The following is a 15,000-nucleotide window of genomic DNA, read 5'->3' as shown; positions in this document are numbered from 1 at the left end:
GAAGATGTGGTTTCAGATCGTCACATAACAAGAAGATCTTTTGTATGGCTGTGCAATACAAACCTGTGCCTTGCAGTCTGGCAGGAATATGTTTTTTTTGAAGTGACTAATACATATTTACCAGAACTAGACTTCAAATTATAATGTGTAAGGGATCTGGATTTAATGTAATTATGTTGTAAGGTATTGCCCAAATGGACAGAGGGTCTGAAAAAGCATTAACATCTTCCATGTTAATCCATATCCTCAAAAACCAAGATCATATGGATTATAGCTTCTCACTGTTCATGATGGACACAGCCACCGTGGCTCCACGGTATTAGTTATGGTCTATGATGCTGATAATGAGTTCCTTAATAAGTCCCTTAGTACTCATTGACAATGACTCATCCTTCCGAGCGAGGATCTCCTTGAAAAATCTGTGTAATGGATGAAACTGTATCCTGGTGAAAAAATCTTGACCTATTGTGCCTTTTAAGGAAAAGCCAGAGGGTATTAAAGGAACTGTATATAAACAAAATAAAAAAAAATCTGGGGAGAAGCTTGATTGAACTGTCTGAAAAGGCAAAAATGAAATGTGAACTCTGATGTCAGTGATAATTGCTCTGTCAACTTTAAAGGAGGATGGATATTCTGGTGTAGCCATTAACTGCAACAGAGTACACATACAGCCTCAGCTTTTATTTTACAACAAAATTCAGTCTTCTGACTTGGAGAGAATGGTTGGTAGTGTGTTTAGAAGTAAATCAGCTGCGGTGAGGGGTGGAAAAAGGTAGAACTTCACGTAAAATGCCACTGTCTTTAACCTTACCACCATCACAAATGACGTGCAGTGCCTGCTTCTCAACTAGTGACCGTTCAGTCTCTTCAGGAATGTTTCTCCCTTTACATTTGCTGCAGTTGGGATTACCACAGAGTCACAGAACTGTTTGGGTTGGAAGGGACCTTAAAGCCCATCCGATTCCAGCCCCCTATGGTGGGCAGGGACACCTCCCACTAGTGCAGGCTGCCCAAAGCCCCATCCAGCCTGGCCTTGAACAGGGATATACAACTGTGAAGTAAGACGTTGGAATATAAAGCACCGTACTTGCTCATGCAATGCTTCATTTTGTATTTGCCATCTGTATATGTTTTGCTAAAAATGTGTTTAGATAGTAGCTAATGTTCCCTTGAATTCTTTTAGGTATTTGGGAATAAGATGATAATTCCTTCCTTGGATGGGGACCTTTTCCAGTGGGATCGGGATCGTGAGAGCATGGAGGCAGTTCCTTTCACAGTGGAATCTCTTCTTGAGTCTTCGTACAAGCTGGGCGAGGATGTTGTCTTAGTTGGGGGAAAGTCTTTAACAAGCTATGGGCTGAGCTCATACACAGGGAAGGTAAGAGCCTGAAAAGTTGCCTTGTCGTTGTTTCTAGCGCTGTGTTGCCAAAGGCTGCCCTTAAGATTTAAACTGCACTATGGTTCTAGTGTACAACTGCACAGCACAAAAAAGTAGAAGCTGAATTTCTTGGGAAACAGACGCAGCAGGCTGGAGTGGTGGTGATATGGCTGAGAGCATCACTGCAGTGTCCTCGTCTGTGAGCTTCTGCTCTGTCCCTTGTGTTTTAACGCTTGCCCCTGGCTGGGCCGATCCAACTAACAGCTAACCCAGCACAAAACTAACCTGATAAAAAGTGAACGCTTTTCTGTTAGGTTAGCAAATCTAGTCAGCTCAGCAAGGGGTTGGGAGAGTGCCAGAACCAGCACAAAGGAACAGGGGGGTTGTGACTGGAGGAGAGTGAGGAGGGGAAAAAGAGAGAAATGACCCTTTGCTGCTGCAATGGAAGAGTTCAGCTTTATCATATGTATATAGCTAGCTCTGCCTGAAGTAGACTTTGCATTTCAGCTTAGTGAATATCAAAGAGCTTTAGATGATGCATGTTTTTTTAACACTTCTAGATTTTAATCTTTTCAGAACTAACGGGGTATCTGGTTGAAAACATGAAAACACTCAACATACATGAGCATTTGAGGTTTGTAGTTGCTGCCAGTAAGTGTGCTCCCTCTTAGAAGTTCCCCTTAAATTCAGCATATGAGTTTAAAACTTAATTTGAAAACTACTTGCTATCTGACTGGTTCAGAAAGTATTTTCTTCTGAAATCCAGTGGTTGTATATTTAAAAAAAGCTAAAAGCACAGGAGTTTATTACATTTGAGTTCTGGACTTTGACTTTCTTCTCTTCCACCTTTTATGTCAAATATTATTAAAACGTTTGTAGATACTTTATGTAGTGAAGAACAGATATTTGCTAAATCAGAAAAAGTGCACTTCTAAAATGGGTAAAAAGAAAAAGGATGTTTTTAAAATTTTAAACTTCCAGCGCTTGCTTTAAACAAAATCAGCTTGTGCATTTTGATCAGATATTGTCGTGCAGAAGACTTTTATTGTGTTGTGTACAGTGATCACTAATGATAAAGAGTCTAGATCCAAAGCAAGAGTTTATGAAATCATTTTGATTTGCACACTGATAGCAAAGGCACTGTACCAACAGACTGCTCTTCCCTCCACTGTTCAGGAAGTGGAAATTTCGGTTTTTGCTTTGATTCCAGGCTTATGCTTACAGTAGCAGAGGTGCTGCATACAGGAAGTAGTGCCTTACTTTTCCTCATTGAGAGTTTGGGTGGTGTGTTGTCTTCGGCAATATGTCAATTCAGAGTTCCTGAAAGTGTGTCCAACTTTTTTCAATATACAAATGCCAATATAATCCAAATTCTGTTGTGAGACTGGGACTATTGCAAGGTGACTGAGTTAATAAGGTCTTTATTCCCTTTTATTAACTGGAAGATAAAGTTTATATTTTATATAAATCAATAGTACTTAATTTGAAGTTTATAATAGAGTTACGCTGAGGCAAATATGGCATGAACGCAGAATTGTGCCAGGAGCCTACTTGTAGAAATTATTTATGTCCATAGACACAGTGGGAAAAGGGAACTACATTTTTTCTTGCAAGTAGAAGAACATACAAAGAATAGTCAAATATGTAATTATGATTTATGATATGAAATATATATTTTTCAAGGCTATCCCAGACTGACTAAAGATGGCCCAAACTGTAGAATTCCTAGATTTTTTTTTGACGGTTATAGTTCTGAAAAGCACTTACGTTAAACCAGACATACCAGGTTGAGCATCTAAAACCGGAGCTCCAAATCCCCTGTGAGCTGAAAGCTTTTCATAAGAATTGTTAGCTTTGAACATTCCTGTTTATTACTTCTTTTCTATTGAAGTTCTACAGATTTCCAAGCATGTGAGTCTCTTGCCTTGTCCCTTAGGTGAAGTACATCTGCTCAACTATGGGCTGTCGCCAGTGGGATGACGATGAAGCAGACCAGGAAGACACACTCCTCTTACGCCGAACCCAGAAAACAGTCCGTGCTGTTGGACCGCGCAGTGGCAATGAGAAGTAAGTGTGATCATTGCTCAGAAACAGTCTGACAGAGATAAGGTCAAATCCTTAAAGCATTACATACTAAAAACTTGGTTTTACTCTCATTGGAATAGGAATTGCGTAAGGGAGTTTGGACTGTTAACCGAGAGAATGCAACAGGCTTACTTAGCACCTAACCCCTTTGCTCCTCAATTCTTTTGAAATCCTCAATTCTTTTGAAAAATCTATTCAACTTCAGTGTTATGGATCCTTAGAAAAAATAGTTGCACATACTTATTCCCCCTAAATCAAATGAAAGTGACTTTTATTGTCCTTGTGTACTTCAAAGGAGTCTCACTGCTCTACTATGCACGGCAAATGTCACTTAGGTTTGTTCCAAGGTGTTTGTTGATTGGTACAGCAGGAGACAGCTTACAAGCCTTCTGTGGCTTACTGGTTCACTTCAGTTCTTTACCTACTCATGGTAACTCTTGCTTTTTTTATTATATTTGATGTATTTAGGTTTCTTTTTAAGTTGATTAAAAAAAGACTAAAGACATTTTTAAAAGCCTTATTCGTAAGTCTCCTTTAATTTCGTAACATAGGTGTTCTGATCTCTGCAAGCTGTAAGAAGTGGTTCAGTCTCTGGCTTCCCTAATGCTGTCACAAGTTTTTATACGTTAGTATTTCTATAAAAATAGACACGCATTGGACAAAAAGGCAACAAAAGCCAAGAACAAAAACCCACCTTCCTTAAGTACAAGTTTAAAAGGCTGGTTATACTATCCATAGGTAAAATAACTGCCCAGCTATTCAGAGGAAGACTAGTCATTCTCTGTTCACCTGCTCCCTCTTCTGTTTGCAGCAGGATTTGACACGTGTCTGTAGTCTCAGATAAGCTAATTAGAACTCAAATAGATTAGCAGGTGAGAAGTCTTAAAAGAGTTAAAAGATCTTGGATTCTGTGATTCTTGGGGACTGATATTGATGGGAAGGGGTATGTCACAAAAACATGCTTTTCTTTCCTACAAGTCTTTTGAAAACATACCATGATACTTTGTGTACCTGAATTCTTCTTTATAGGCAGAAATAGAGATGCTTTCCTGGTGACACAGTATTTCTGCTGTGGAGTTCACAGGATAGCTCTGTATTTTTAATCCAAAGAAAGAGAAGCTTTTAATAAACAAAGTTCAACTTATTATATAAAATATGCTCAACTTTTACCATAGTGATGTAATTTTTTAAGGAGACATTTTGACTCCTGGTTGGTCCTAGGAAACTTTGGGTACCTAAGCATATTGTTAAGAAGTATATTCCCTCTTGTTGCTGTTCAAGACACAAATTTACTGTTGCTTCCCCTCTGTATCTTTCTACAGCATTGGGCTGTATGGTGGAAATAAGAATTCATCTTTTTCTTTTTGAAAATAATTCAGTTTCTGCCCTGATTTTTTGGTTTATAGAAGTTAAAGAGCCTTTGGCTATGCAAGACAACTGTGTTCCTTATACAGTCATACTTGTTTGAGAGTATGTTAACCTGGGACATGAGGAATCCTGGTTTCATTGAAGTGCCTGTCAAAGAAATCCTCTGTTAAGTCTTGTGTGGGGGATTAAAAGAAAAGAACAACAACAACAAATCATCATCCTTCCACCAGCTCAAAAGCCATAAATCTCAAAATATGCTTTATTAATGAAGTGTGTCTTATGTAGAATGCTGCTTCCTAAATGCTTGTTGCTTTCATCAGCTATGTAATGTTTTCCTACCTAAACAGACCTAGCTGTATTCCTTGATGACTTTTAATGGCCCTCTCCATATGCTAAACTTTTAATGCCATTGCCCCTACTTCCCCAGCTGTTTTCTCAACTCGACATCGTGTTGGAAAACAAGATTTCTCTGCTTTGTATTCTGGATATAGTTAGAGGTCTAGTGCTTCCTCTCTTGGTAAACCTATGCTCGTCTGGCAATCTGAGGGTTTACTATGAAAGTATGGGCCAAATTTAGGTAATTCAGCGTAATCTTCTGGATGGAGGGCTTTGGGATTTACTTGGAATATATAACTAGTTTCTACAAAGTGTTTTTTCTTTCTTTTAGGTGGAATTTCAGTGTTGGCCACTTTGAGCTGCACTACGTCCCAGATATGGAAAACAGAGCAGGATACATTGAGAGCAATTTTAAATTACATCTGAACAAAGAAGAAACAAAAATAATTTCAGACGTGGATGAGCAGGAGGCTATGATGAAAGATACAGTGATAAAAGTCTCAGTAGCTGACTGGAAGGTTATGGCTTTTAACAAACGAGGAGGACATCTGGAATGGGAATACCAGGTAGGGGAAAAGATGGAATATTAAATGTTAGAAACATAGAGGCTTTGTGGCATCATAGATGATGTCTTCGTTTTGAGTTCCAGGTGCTGTTGTCTTAAAAAAGCACACATCTGTTTGTAACTTAAGTGAAGGTCTGTCTTTGAGCTGTTACATCTGTTACAAAAACTAAACCAAGGAATTTAAGCACGTTATAATAACACCTAGTTAATATAACATTAATTTTCCAGTTACCTCTCTCTTCTTCAGTTTTGCACTCCAATCGCTTCCGCGTGGCTGGTTAAAGATGGCAAGGTAATTCCAATCAGTCTGTTTGATGACACAAGTTACACCACGAGCAATGAAGTGCTAGAAGATGAAGAGGACCTTGTGGAAGCTGCAAGAGGGGCCACAGAATCCAGTGTATATTTGGGTGAGACACTGACTCTCTTGTAAACATTATCCTTTTCTTCCTGCTTTTAGCAAAGCAGATCTTTCCATATTGGTAGAGTACACTCAAGAGGAGCTATAACGTGTGCAGTCTGATGGTCTAATATAATGTACTGTTTATAAAGCCCCAAAATAGAGGTTTTACTAATGTATATATCCCAGAAAAACAACTTCTCTTGATTTAAAAAGCTTCAAAAAATAGATCTCTGTTCTCAGCCCTTCCTAACCTGCTCTGGTCACCTTTACTGTTGTCATTTGAAGTCAGATTTCTGTGTACCCATCCTATAAATTCTGTCAGTTACGGAAGGCATACGTTACCTTCTGTAGAAGGTAAGGTGTACCAGAAGGTGTGGTATAGCTTTGGCTCTGGTAGAATACATTTCTATGACTCTCTGGCCTAAAGTGGTAGCTAAATGATGTTTTGGTTTTGAAAAAGAAAAAAGTTCTAAAATCAAATCTTTTCCATTTTGATTCTGAAATGTTCGCTACTTTTATAGGTGTAGTACTATGGGGATGACTGCAGTTCTTGAAACTTTCAAAGATAAGCTCTTAGTTAACGAGGCAGCCTTGTTGCTCAGAAAGCCGTAAGAAATATCTCCCTCTAGCCCCCTAATTTGTCACATTCATTTCTTCCTCTGCAGTGATTACAGTAACTTAGTATGAAGAAATTTCAGTTAAGTTTTTCTGTGACTGAGTTCTCATCCAGCTGCCAGTATTCATATGATGTGAATTCTGACAACTAGAAATAGCCTCCCCAGGTCCTTCCTCTCAGCTGTCTGTCTCAGGGAGGCAGATGTGCTTTGTTTTTTTCTAAGCCCTTAGCGTTTTTCTCTGTCTTCACACCTTTCCTGTTAGTGGTTACACAGATTTTTTTCTACCCTTCTTGTTAACAGCTGCTGAAGAGTTCTGTGTACCAGCATGCAGCTGTAAGACGTTTGAAGGAAGCCTTACTTATGCAAAGCCCAAGATGCTTTATAACTCTTCAGAATTTGTGGTATTTTTATGAAGCCCCGGCTACCCAGGTGTTCTAGTCTCTTGCTTTTCCAGAGGAAAAAAGAGCATATACTACTTGAATTCAGTCAGAGTCAATATCTCAGATTCTCAGAATATAAAGTATTTTCCAAAATATTTTCAGCCGTACATCTTACCTGGATGATTTTAGGCTGGGGATGAAGAAAACTAAGTTTAATATGCTCTCTGATTTGTTACACAGGTATGTACAGAGGTCAGCTGTATCTTCAGTCATCAGTCAGAATTTCTGAAAAATTCCCAACCAACCCGAAGGCTTTGGGATCCAGGAATGATAATGCAATTATTCCCCTTCCCAAGATTAAATGGAAACCTTTAATCCGTAAGTAACAATCCAGAGTTTCATTTATTGTCTTAGCTCTGAAAAGACAGAGCATCTTTCTGATTTACATTATGTACCAAACTAGTCTAATAGCTCCTGAACTAGTTTACAGCTGGAAACACCTTTGTGCTCTTAGTTCTTTATTTTTTTAATTACATGTTTAAATTGCAAATGACTTTTACTTTTTGACTTTTACTTTTTAACTTTTACTTTTGAACCTTATTGGGTCGTTTTAAGTGATGAAATGTTGGTCTTCTAAACCATTCTTTTCTACTAAAAGAGGAAGCTTGTTATTTTAGTGACGCGAATGAGTTAACTGGCTTGTCAAAAATAGTATTTTGGCTGGTGAATGGTGTTAAGTAATGGTTACCTCTTAACGATTACCTTGTGAATGTTTGTGTTAGTTTTGGTTGTTACGGTCTGGTCCAACAATCTGATATTTTCTAAGATAATACAATTGGAGTTCTCATGAAAGTCATCTGTGAGTAGACTGATTTATAATAGTTCAGCTCAAAGTTGTCTCTTCTGTGCTTAGATTCTCCATCCAGGACTCCAGTGTTGGTGGGGTCTGACGAATTTGACAAGTGTCTGAGCAATGACAAGTACTCTCATGAAGAATACAGTAATGGAGCACTTTCGGTTCTACAGTATCCATATGGTAGGTGGAGTTTCAAGTTTTGAAGTGTTTCAAAACAAAGTGTGTGAATGAAACCACCTGGTGTCTGTTGAACAAACCTATTAATGAGAAGACGGTTACATTTATTCGTAAGCAACTACAAAGCGTGCCCTCTTTGTCTTTTATACACAGATAATGGTTATTATTTACCCTACTACAAAAGAGAGAGGAGTAAACGGAGCACCCAGATCACTGTCAGATTTTTTGATGATATGAATTACAAGAACATTCGCAAAAAAGATCCTGTCCTTCTACTTCACTGGTGGAAAGAAATTGTTGGCACCATCATATTTTGCATTGTGGCCACAACTTTCATTGTACGCAAACTCTTCCATCCCCATCCTTACAGCAGAGTAAGTATTTTTTTTGCTGAATCCTAAATACAGAAAGTATTCTAGCCTTTTCTTTTAGTTTCGAGTCTGCAGTGAGTAGTGTTAATAAGTTAATAACTTACAAGATAACGTAGCCTAAATTTGTTACTTAATCTATCTGTGAAGGCTGTCAGCTGCAGTGTGCAATTTACTTAACTGCTTCAGCAAACAAATTAAATTGCTTCAGCCACATCTGATGTCTTCAGAGATGTTCACACTGGAATTACTTAATGCTAAGGGTACAAACTGGTCTCAAGTGCTAGGACTTGAACTGTTTTTTTTGTTGTTGTTCGTTCTTCTTTTGGTCACCCATGTTAGCTGCGGAAGGAATCTGAAACGCAGTGCCAGACTGATAGTAAGTACGAGCCCGCTTGTGGAGATGTTAAGGACACCAGCTGGAGTGATGTCAAGAGCTCTGGATACGTATCCAGGTGAGCTCAGCTCAATGCAACATGTACAGAGTTTTTAATCAGTATGACATTTGATATTGTGTGGAGAAAAGAGTTGGTGTTCACTAGCTCTTACCTATCCTCAGACCACTCGGGATAATCAGAACGAATCCTGTCATCCCTTTAATGATGGTAGACTGCTCTTATGATTAGTCTAAGCAATCCCTGAGAGCCTACGTGGTACCCGTGCTTGGGAATGTTGGTCATCTATTTACTGTGGATATATGAAATAGAGGATTGATTTTTAAGGTTCTTAATCTGTGTTCACTCCCTCTGATTCTGTGCTTGTGGTTTAAAGTAGAGTAAGGGAACTGTGAATGGAAACATGTTTTATATACTCTACAGAATAGGAGTTTATTTGGAACAAACCTTTGTTATTATGAAGGAGTTAGTTAAAACTGAAGGGTGTATAGGGGCATGTCACTGGTATTCTGGAAAAAAATGTGAATGTAGCCCACTGAAAATAGGAACTGGAACTGGAAGATGAGGAAGAATGAGAAAGGTGAGATTTAAGAACTGTGTTTCAGAAGAGATGTTTGGAAGGAGTAGTCGTGAAATACTTAATTGGGGTTAAGGCAAATCGTGATATAGAAAATACTTGGCTGTCACTGCCTAATTTGGGCATAGGAACTTAAGTTAAATATCCATGATCCAGTATACATCGAACCTCCTACTCTGAAACTTCTTCAGTTTTTCATGTGCATGTGTAAGGGGTCTTGCCAAGGATAATAGCACCTGTCTGTTTCCTAAGTAGGTAACCATCTGATTGCCTCAGCAGATGGGTAAACAGAGGGAAAAAAGGGGGGAAATGCTTGAAGTCATTCAGCATGTATTGCCTGCACCAAAGTTACTAACGCTTTCACAAATGTTTTTTTTTTTAACTATCCGTGCTAATGCATTTTTCTCCTTTATCCTCCATCCGTTCTTCTCTGCCTTTCTCACACCTTTCCTCCCAGATACCTGACAGATTTTGAGCCAATTCAGTGTCTGGGTCGTGGAGGCTTTGGAGTTGTTTTTGAAGCCAGAAATAAAGTGGATGACTGCAACTATGCTATCAAGAGGATCCGTTTACCTAACAGGTACTGAATGAGTATGAGATACTGGAAAAAGTCATGAATGGTGGGATCCTGTGCTGAACCATCTGCTCCTGAACTGACTTCCCAGATACTGCATCAGGATGAATGACATACTTTTTTTAATGGGGGGCTGACTTAATTTTGGCGTCAAGAATTTGGCACATGTACTCACAGCAGAAGGGTGACCTGCTTGGCTAAACTAGTAACATAGCAGGGCCCTTGCAAGGGTGCTGCAGCTATATGGGAACTCCTTTGATTTCCTTGTTGAAATGAGCCTTTGATAACAGCACTAGTTATTTGTAGCACTGTTAATTTGCTTTTCTCCTTCCTCTCCTTACCTTTCCTATTCCACCCTTTCTCTTTTTCCCCCTCCGGCCTTTTTGACTCCATTTGTCCATTTGTTTCGTTTTCTGGTCCCACAACCCCTACCTTTTCTTTCAGTCATAGGTGGTCAAGCCTTGCTGCTGAATTACCCTACACAGAACTTGCAGCACTTCCTTTTAGTGGGAGATGGGAGACACTGCTTCTGGAAATCTCAAGTTAGAACAGCAACAGGCAGGCCAGTAGAGGGAGGGGTAAAGCAATGAAATCTAGAATTACTTATTTTCGAATGTGTTAAATAAGCGTGACTATTTAAGATTAAGGGTTTTGGTTGGAGACTTAAGGTAGCCTGAATTATTTTCCAAGCATATCTAAATCCATTAAATAAAACCATCAGAATTCATTTGATGGAGTTACGCTCTTATGAAGAGATAGCAGTAGATAGCAGGCTACCTGTTTTCCTATGTGTAGAATGGAGATGGTCTTCACGTTTTGCCAATTAAAAAAGAAACGCTAAGCTATTTCTGTCTGTCTTTTGTGCCAGTGTCTTCTACATCCCTGTAGAATGTAGCTGTTTAGTGGACTTTTCTGCCCTTGTAAATAGCTGAGAGCAAGATGAACCTTTTCTTCTCAATTTTGCTGCCTGTAACTACTTGAAAAGAGGTGACTAAACGCTTAACCATTATGAGTACATACTGCCTCCCCGTGCTCCTAACCTGAAGGAGTTCTTCTGGGGAATTTGAAACAGATAGGGCTTTCCATGTGAAGAGCAATTCTACTAGCCTGGCTTATACTGGGCTAACTTTGGTTAAATTTTCTTTTGCAGAAATGTCTATGCTGTGCTGTTGCTTTATGTGACCGTGTCTCTGTTTCTCTTCTCACCCAAATCCTAGGGAGTTGGCTCGTGAAAAGGTGATGCGGGAAGTCAAGGCGTTAGCTAAACTCGAGCATCCAGGTATTGTTCGGTACTTCAACGCCTGGCTGGAAGCTCCACCTGAGAGATGGCAGGAAAAGATGGATGAACAGTGGTTGAAAGACGAAAGGTAGCTCGTGGGTGTTTTTACTCAGTTGAATTTGAGGTTGTATACCAACAGAACAGGAGAACTGGTAGATGATCCAGGAAGATGCAGAGACTATGTAGGAAATAAATTATTAACTTAGTCTGTCAAATTCTCAGTTTAACAAGGTACAAATATCACATTTGTGCATGGCATTTATCAATGTTTGGGGCCTCTGTTGTGTTAAGGTCCTTCTTTCAGCTTAGATCTTGTAATTCTTAAGTTAACTTCCGTAATCAGGGGTTTTAGGAAGGTTGGGGCATTGTTTGCTACTGAAATTTGGTTTTAAAGTTGGGCATCTCTGTCGTCTCTGTTCCTTTCCACAGCTGTCCTCCTCTTTGGTTTGGTTTTTCATATCTCTGATTCAGTACTTCAGTAGTTCAATTAATACATTTTGGCATAAATTTGTGACGGATGATCAGAATGATTCATAAAGCTTTGTAGAAATAGGCTAAAAATGAAAAATTAGGTAAAGGACAAAGAGGGTGTTAGGAGTAAGGAAAAAGTGGGTGTACGTTAGCAACATTTAAAGGTGGCAAGGGAAGAATGAGGCCTAATATTCCTCTGACCCACTATTTAGCAGTCTCATAGTAACGTTTTAACATGCCTAACAATTTTTAGAATACAGCGACTTTTATATTTCAGGCACCAAATTAACATTTCACAGCTGTAATTTTTCCAAAGGACTTTAAATAGTCATTGCAATGCATGTTCTAAAGGGATGAGTTTTCCTGAGCTAAAGATGAGCCTGATCGCATGCTAGAAACGTAGGCAGTAGAGTTTGATGTTTTTTTATTTCTGACCACCGCCCCCATTCCCTGTTCCCCTGCGCTGCTCAGGGGGAGGACATAGAAGAGGGTGGATAGGGGGAAGATGATTTTAGGTAGCTTTTAGTTTCTCACAGCTCTAGCTTGTTAATAATAGGTAATACGTTATATTCATCTCCCTCTTTTGAGTCTGTTTTGCCTGTGACTGTAGTTGGTGAGTGATCTCCCTGTCCTTACCTCAACACTTGAGCCCTTTCTGTTGTATTTTCTCCTCCTTTCCCTTTGAGGAGGGGGAGCGGGAGAGCAGTTGTGGTGGGTCTTAGCTGCCCAGCTGAGTAAAACCACCACAATGAGGAGATGTTGTGCCCACTAAGAAAAATGGGTGTCATATCCTGGTTATTAGTGATTCCCATACATGGGTAGTTATTTACTGTTACTGTGCAATGCTTTTTATTTCAGAGGAAGTATTTGTTTAAACTTGGTCTTCTGAAAATACATTTCTAGTGGGATGAAGCTCTATAGTTCTGATCTCTTGATTATTTTTTTTCTAGCACTGATTGGCCTCTCAGTTCTCCCAGTCCAATGGACGTCCCATCGTTTAAGATCAGAACAGAGGCGTTTTCTACAAAGGACCACATTGAAGTTATTGCCACTTCATCAGAGAGGGGACAGTCTTTCTCCATGGGAATACCTTGTGGTCAGTCTGATTCATCTGAAAGTGAGTTTTCTCCTCTGGAATTTTATGCTACAGACAACAGGGACTTGCAGCAGTCAGAAGATCCACTGTTAAACCTTCAGGACAGCGTCCTTACAGGCTGCGATGTAGAAGACAGCACTATCAACAGTAGTGAGATGGGTCACTGCAAGTTGGATCACTCCTTGGAAATCTGTCCTCTGCCTATCCCTGTTGTAAACCTGAGAGAAGGGACCTCCTCGTCCATTGTGTTTGAAGATTCTGGTTGTGGAAATGCTTCTAGTAAGGAAGATAAAATTGACATTTCACAAGATGGAAATCTTTCTGAGGATAAGCCAACAAGTACAAAGGAACCTGGTAACAAGAAATCTGCTTCAGGAAGTCCCCTCTCTGTTTCTCCACCAAGGCCAACAAGCTTAAGCCTGGACCTTTCTAAAAATACTGTGGAAAAAGTCAAGCCCACCTCTCCAAAGGTGTATCTTTACATCCAAATGCAGCTCTGCAGGAAAGAGAACCTTAAAGACTGGATGAGCAGAAGATGTATGATAGAGGAGAGGGAGAGGACAGAGTGTCTGCAGATATTTCTGCAGATAGCTGAAGCAGTTGACTTCCTGCATAGTAAAGGATTAATGCACAGGGATCTCAAGGTTTGTATTCATAGGGCACTATGGGAAATGAGGCACTATAGGAAATGTTTATTGGCGTGGCCATCACTGAATGAACTTTCCAAATTCTGCTTTTAACTAGTTGTCTCAATGGCTGTGTCTGTATACAGATATTTCCTAGTTCACCACTGTGAGATTGTCTTTGGAGTTATCGTAACTTGAATTGTCTGTGCCCAAACTGCCATACAAAAGTCTCTAGTATTATAAAATTCCTGAAACACGTGGACTGACTCAATCCACTGTTAGCTGTGTCAAGTTCTGCTGTAAAGTGACAGATCAGGAGCGTGTGGTTACAGGTAACTTTTGTGTGTGTGTGGAGTAGTACGGCATTGGAAAACAAGCCACACAAAGGATGAGGTGGGAAGGGACCCCTAGGGGCCATCTGGTCCCACCCCTGCCCCAGCAGGGTCAGCCCGAGCTGGGGGCCCAGCCCCACGTCCAGGCGGCTCCTGGAGCCCCCCAGGAGGAGCCCCCCAGGAGGAGCCCCCCAGGCTCTGGGCAGCCTGTGCCAGGCTCCATCCCCGCCCAGCCCAGCAGGGCTGCCTGGTGCTCACAGGGAGCTCCTGGGCCCCGGGTGCCGTGAGGAGGGCCTGGCCCCTGCTCTCTGCAGCCTCCCCTCGGGTGCTTATGGACATGGAGGGCGCCCCCTGAGCCTCCCCTTCCCCAGGCTGAGCATCCCCAGCTCTCCCAGCCTCCTCACAGGAGAATCCTGCTAAGATAGCTGACTACTTATCAGTGACCTCAGAATCGGTGTTACAAAAGCTGAGTTAATGTCTGTGTAATAATTTGGAGGTGTAGTGCTCCAGGAAGTAAACTGATCGTTCGTTACTACAGTCAGTCTGCCTTACAGCAAGACTTCTTGTACCTGGCACAGGTCGGTGGCATTGGTTTTATGGCATTTTTAGGTCAGGAACTTTATGCAGGTTCACTCATTGCTGAGTGGTGTGGCTCAAACAAAATAGAAAAAGCTATTGAATTTTTTTCTGCTTTTTTGAAATGAAACAATTCTGCTATTATTCTTTCTGAACAGCAGCAGTGTTACTCCTGGTTAGGGACAATAAAAGTTAAATATTGCTGCTCTAGGATTGAAATGCAGACTGTTCTGGAGTCAAATTCTGAGTCAGTGCTGGCTGTGTTACAGCAGCCTTCTGAAGGATTCATAACCTTTTAATGTCTGATAACACCCAGCCTGGTAAGACTGGAAGGCAGTGGTGGATTTTACCCCTGATCCTGCAGGTGACTGAAGTCAGGAGTAACTTTTTGTGCCTCTCTCATTTTGTTTCTGATCCTGCGTTAGTTTGTGCCTAATCTTGCTGGAGCTTTTAGCACTGGAGGTGTCAGCGTTTGTTACCAGGTGCCAGAACTTGGTTAAAGAGCCTGGATGAAGTTAGTCTTATCCCTGTAAGCTGCAAG

At 40.5% G+C, this 15,000-nt stretch overlaps 1 protein-coding gene across 1 annotated transcript in view; it reads left to right on the top strand.

The window, feature by feature from the left end:
- The window catches only part of EIF2AK3 (eukaryotic translation initiation factor 2 alpha kinase 3), a 47,033-nt gene that overhangs the window by 18,820 nt on the left and 13,213 nt on the right, over nt 1-15,000 (top strand). The window contains exons 3-13 of the mRNA XM_035547446.2: nt 1,184-1,378; nt 3,315-3,445; nt 5,499-5,733; nt 5,980-6,142; nt 7,373-7,510; nt 8,046-8,168; nt 8,319-8,539; nt 8,876-8,988; nt 9,963-10,085; nt 11,297-11,446; nt 12,780-13,569. Of these exons, the coding sequence (XP_035403339.1) occupies nt 1,184-1,378; nt 3,315-3,445; nt 5,499-5,733; nt 5,980-6,142; nt 7,373-7,510; nt 8,046-8,168; nt 8,319-8,539; nt 8,876-8,988; nt 9,963-10,085; nt 11,297-11,446; nt 12,780-13,569 (2,382 nt within the window). The remainder of the gene's footprint in view (nt 1-1,183; nt 1,379-3,314; nt 3,446-5,498; nt 5,734-5,979; nt 6,143-7,372; nt 7,511-8,045; nt 8,169-8,318; nt 8,540-8,875; nt 8,989-9,962; nt 10,086-11,296; nt 11,447-12,779; nt 13,570-15,000) is intronic.

This window comes from Cygnus atratus, chromosome 4 (assembly GCF_013377495.2).
Source record: "Cygnus atratus isolate AKBS03 ecotype Queensland, Australia chromosome 4, CAtr_DNAZoo_HiC_assembly, whole genome shotgun sequence".
In the NCBI taxonomy this organism is placed as follows: domain Eukaryota; kingdom Metazoa; phylum Chordata; class Aves; order Anseriformes; family Anatidae; genus Cygnus; species Cygnus atratus.
The sequence above is the reverse complement of the archived record's forward strand: the minus strand, read 5'-3'. Positions and strand labels throughout refer to the sequence as shown.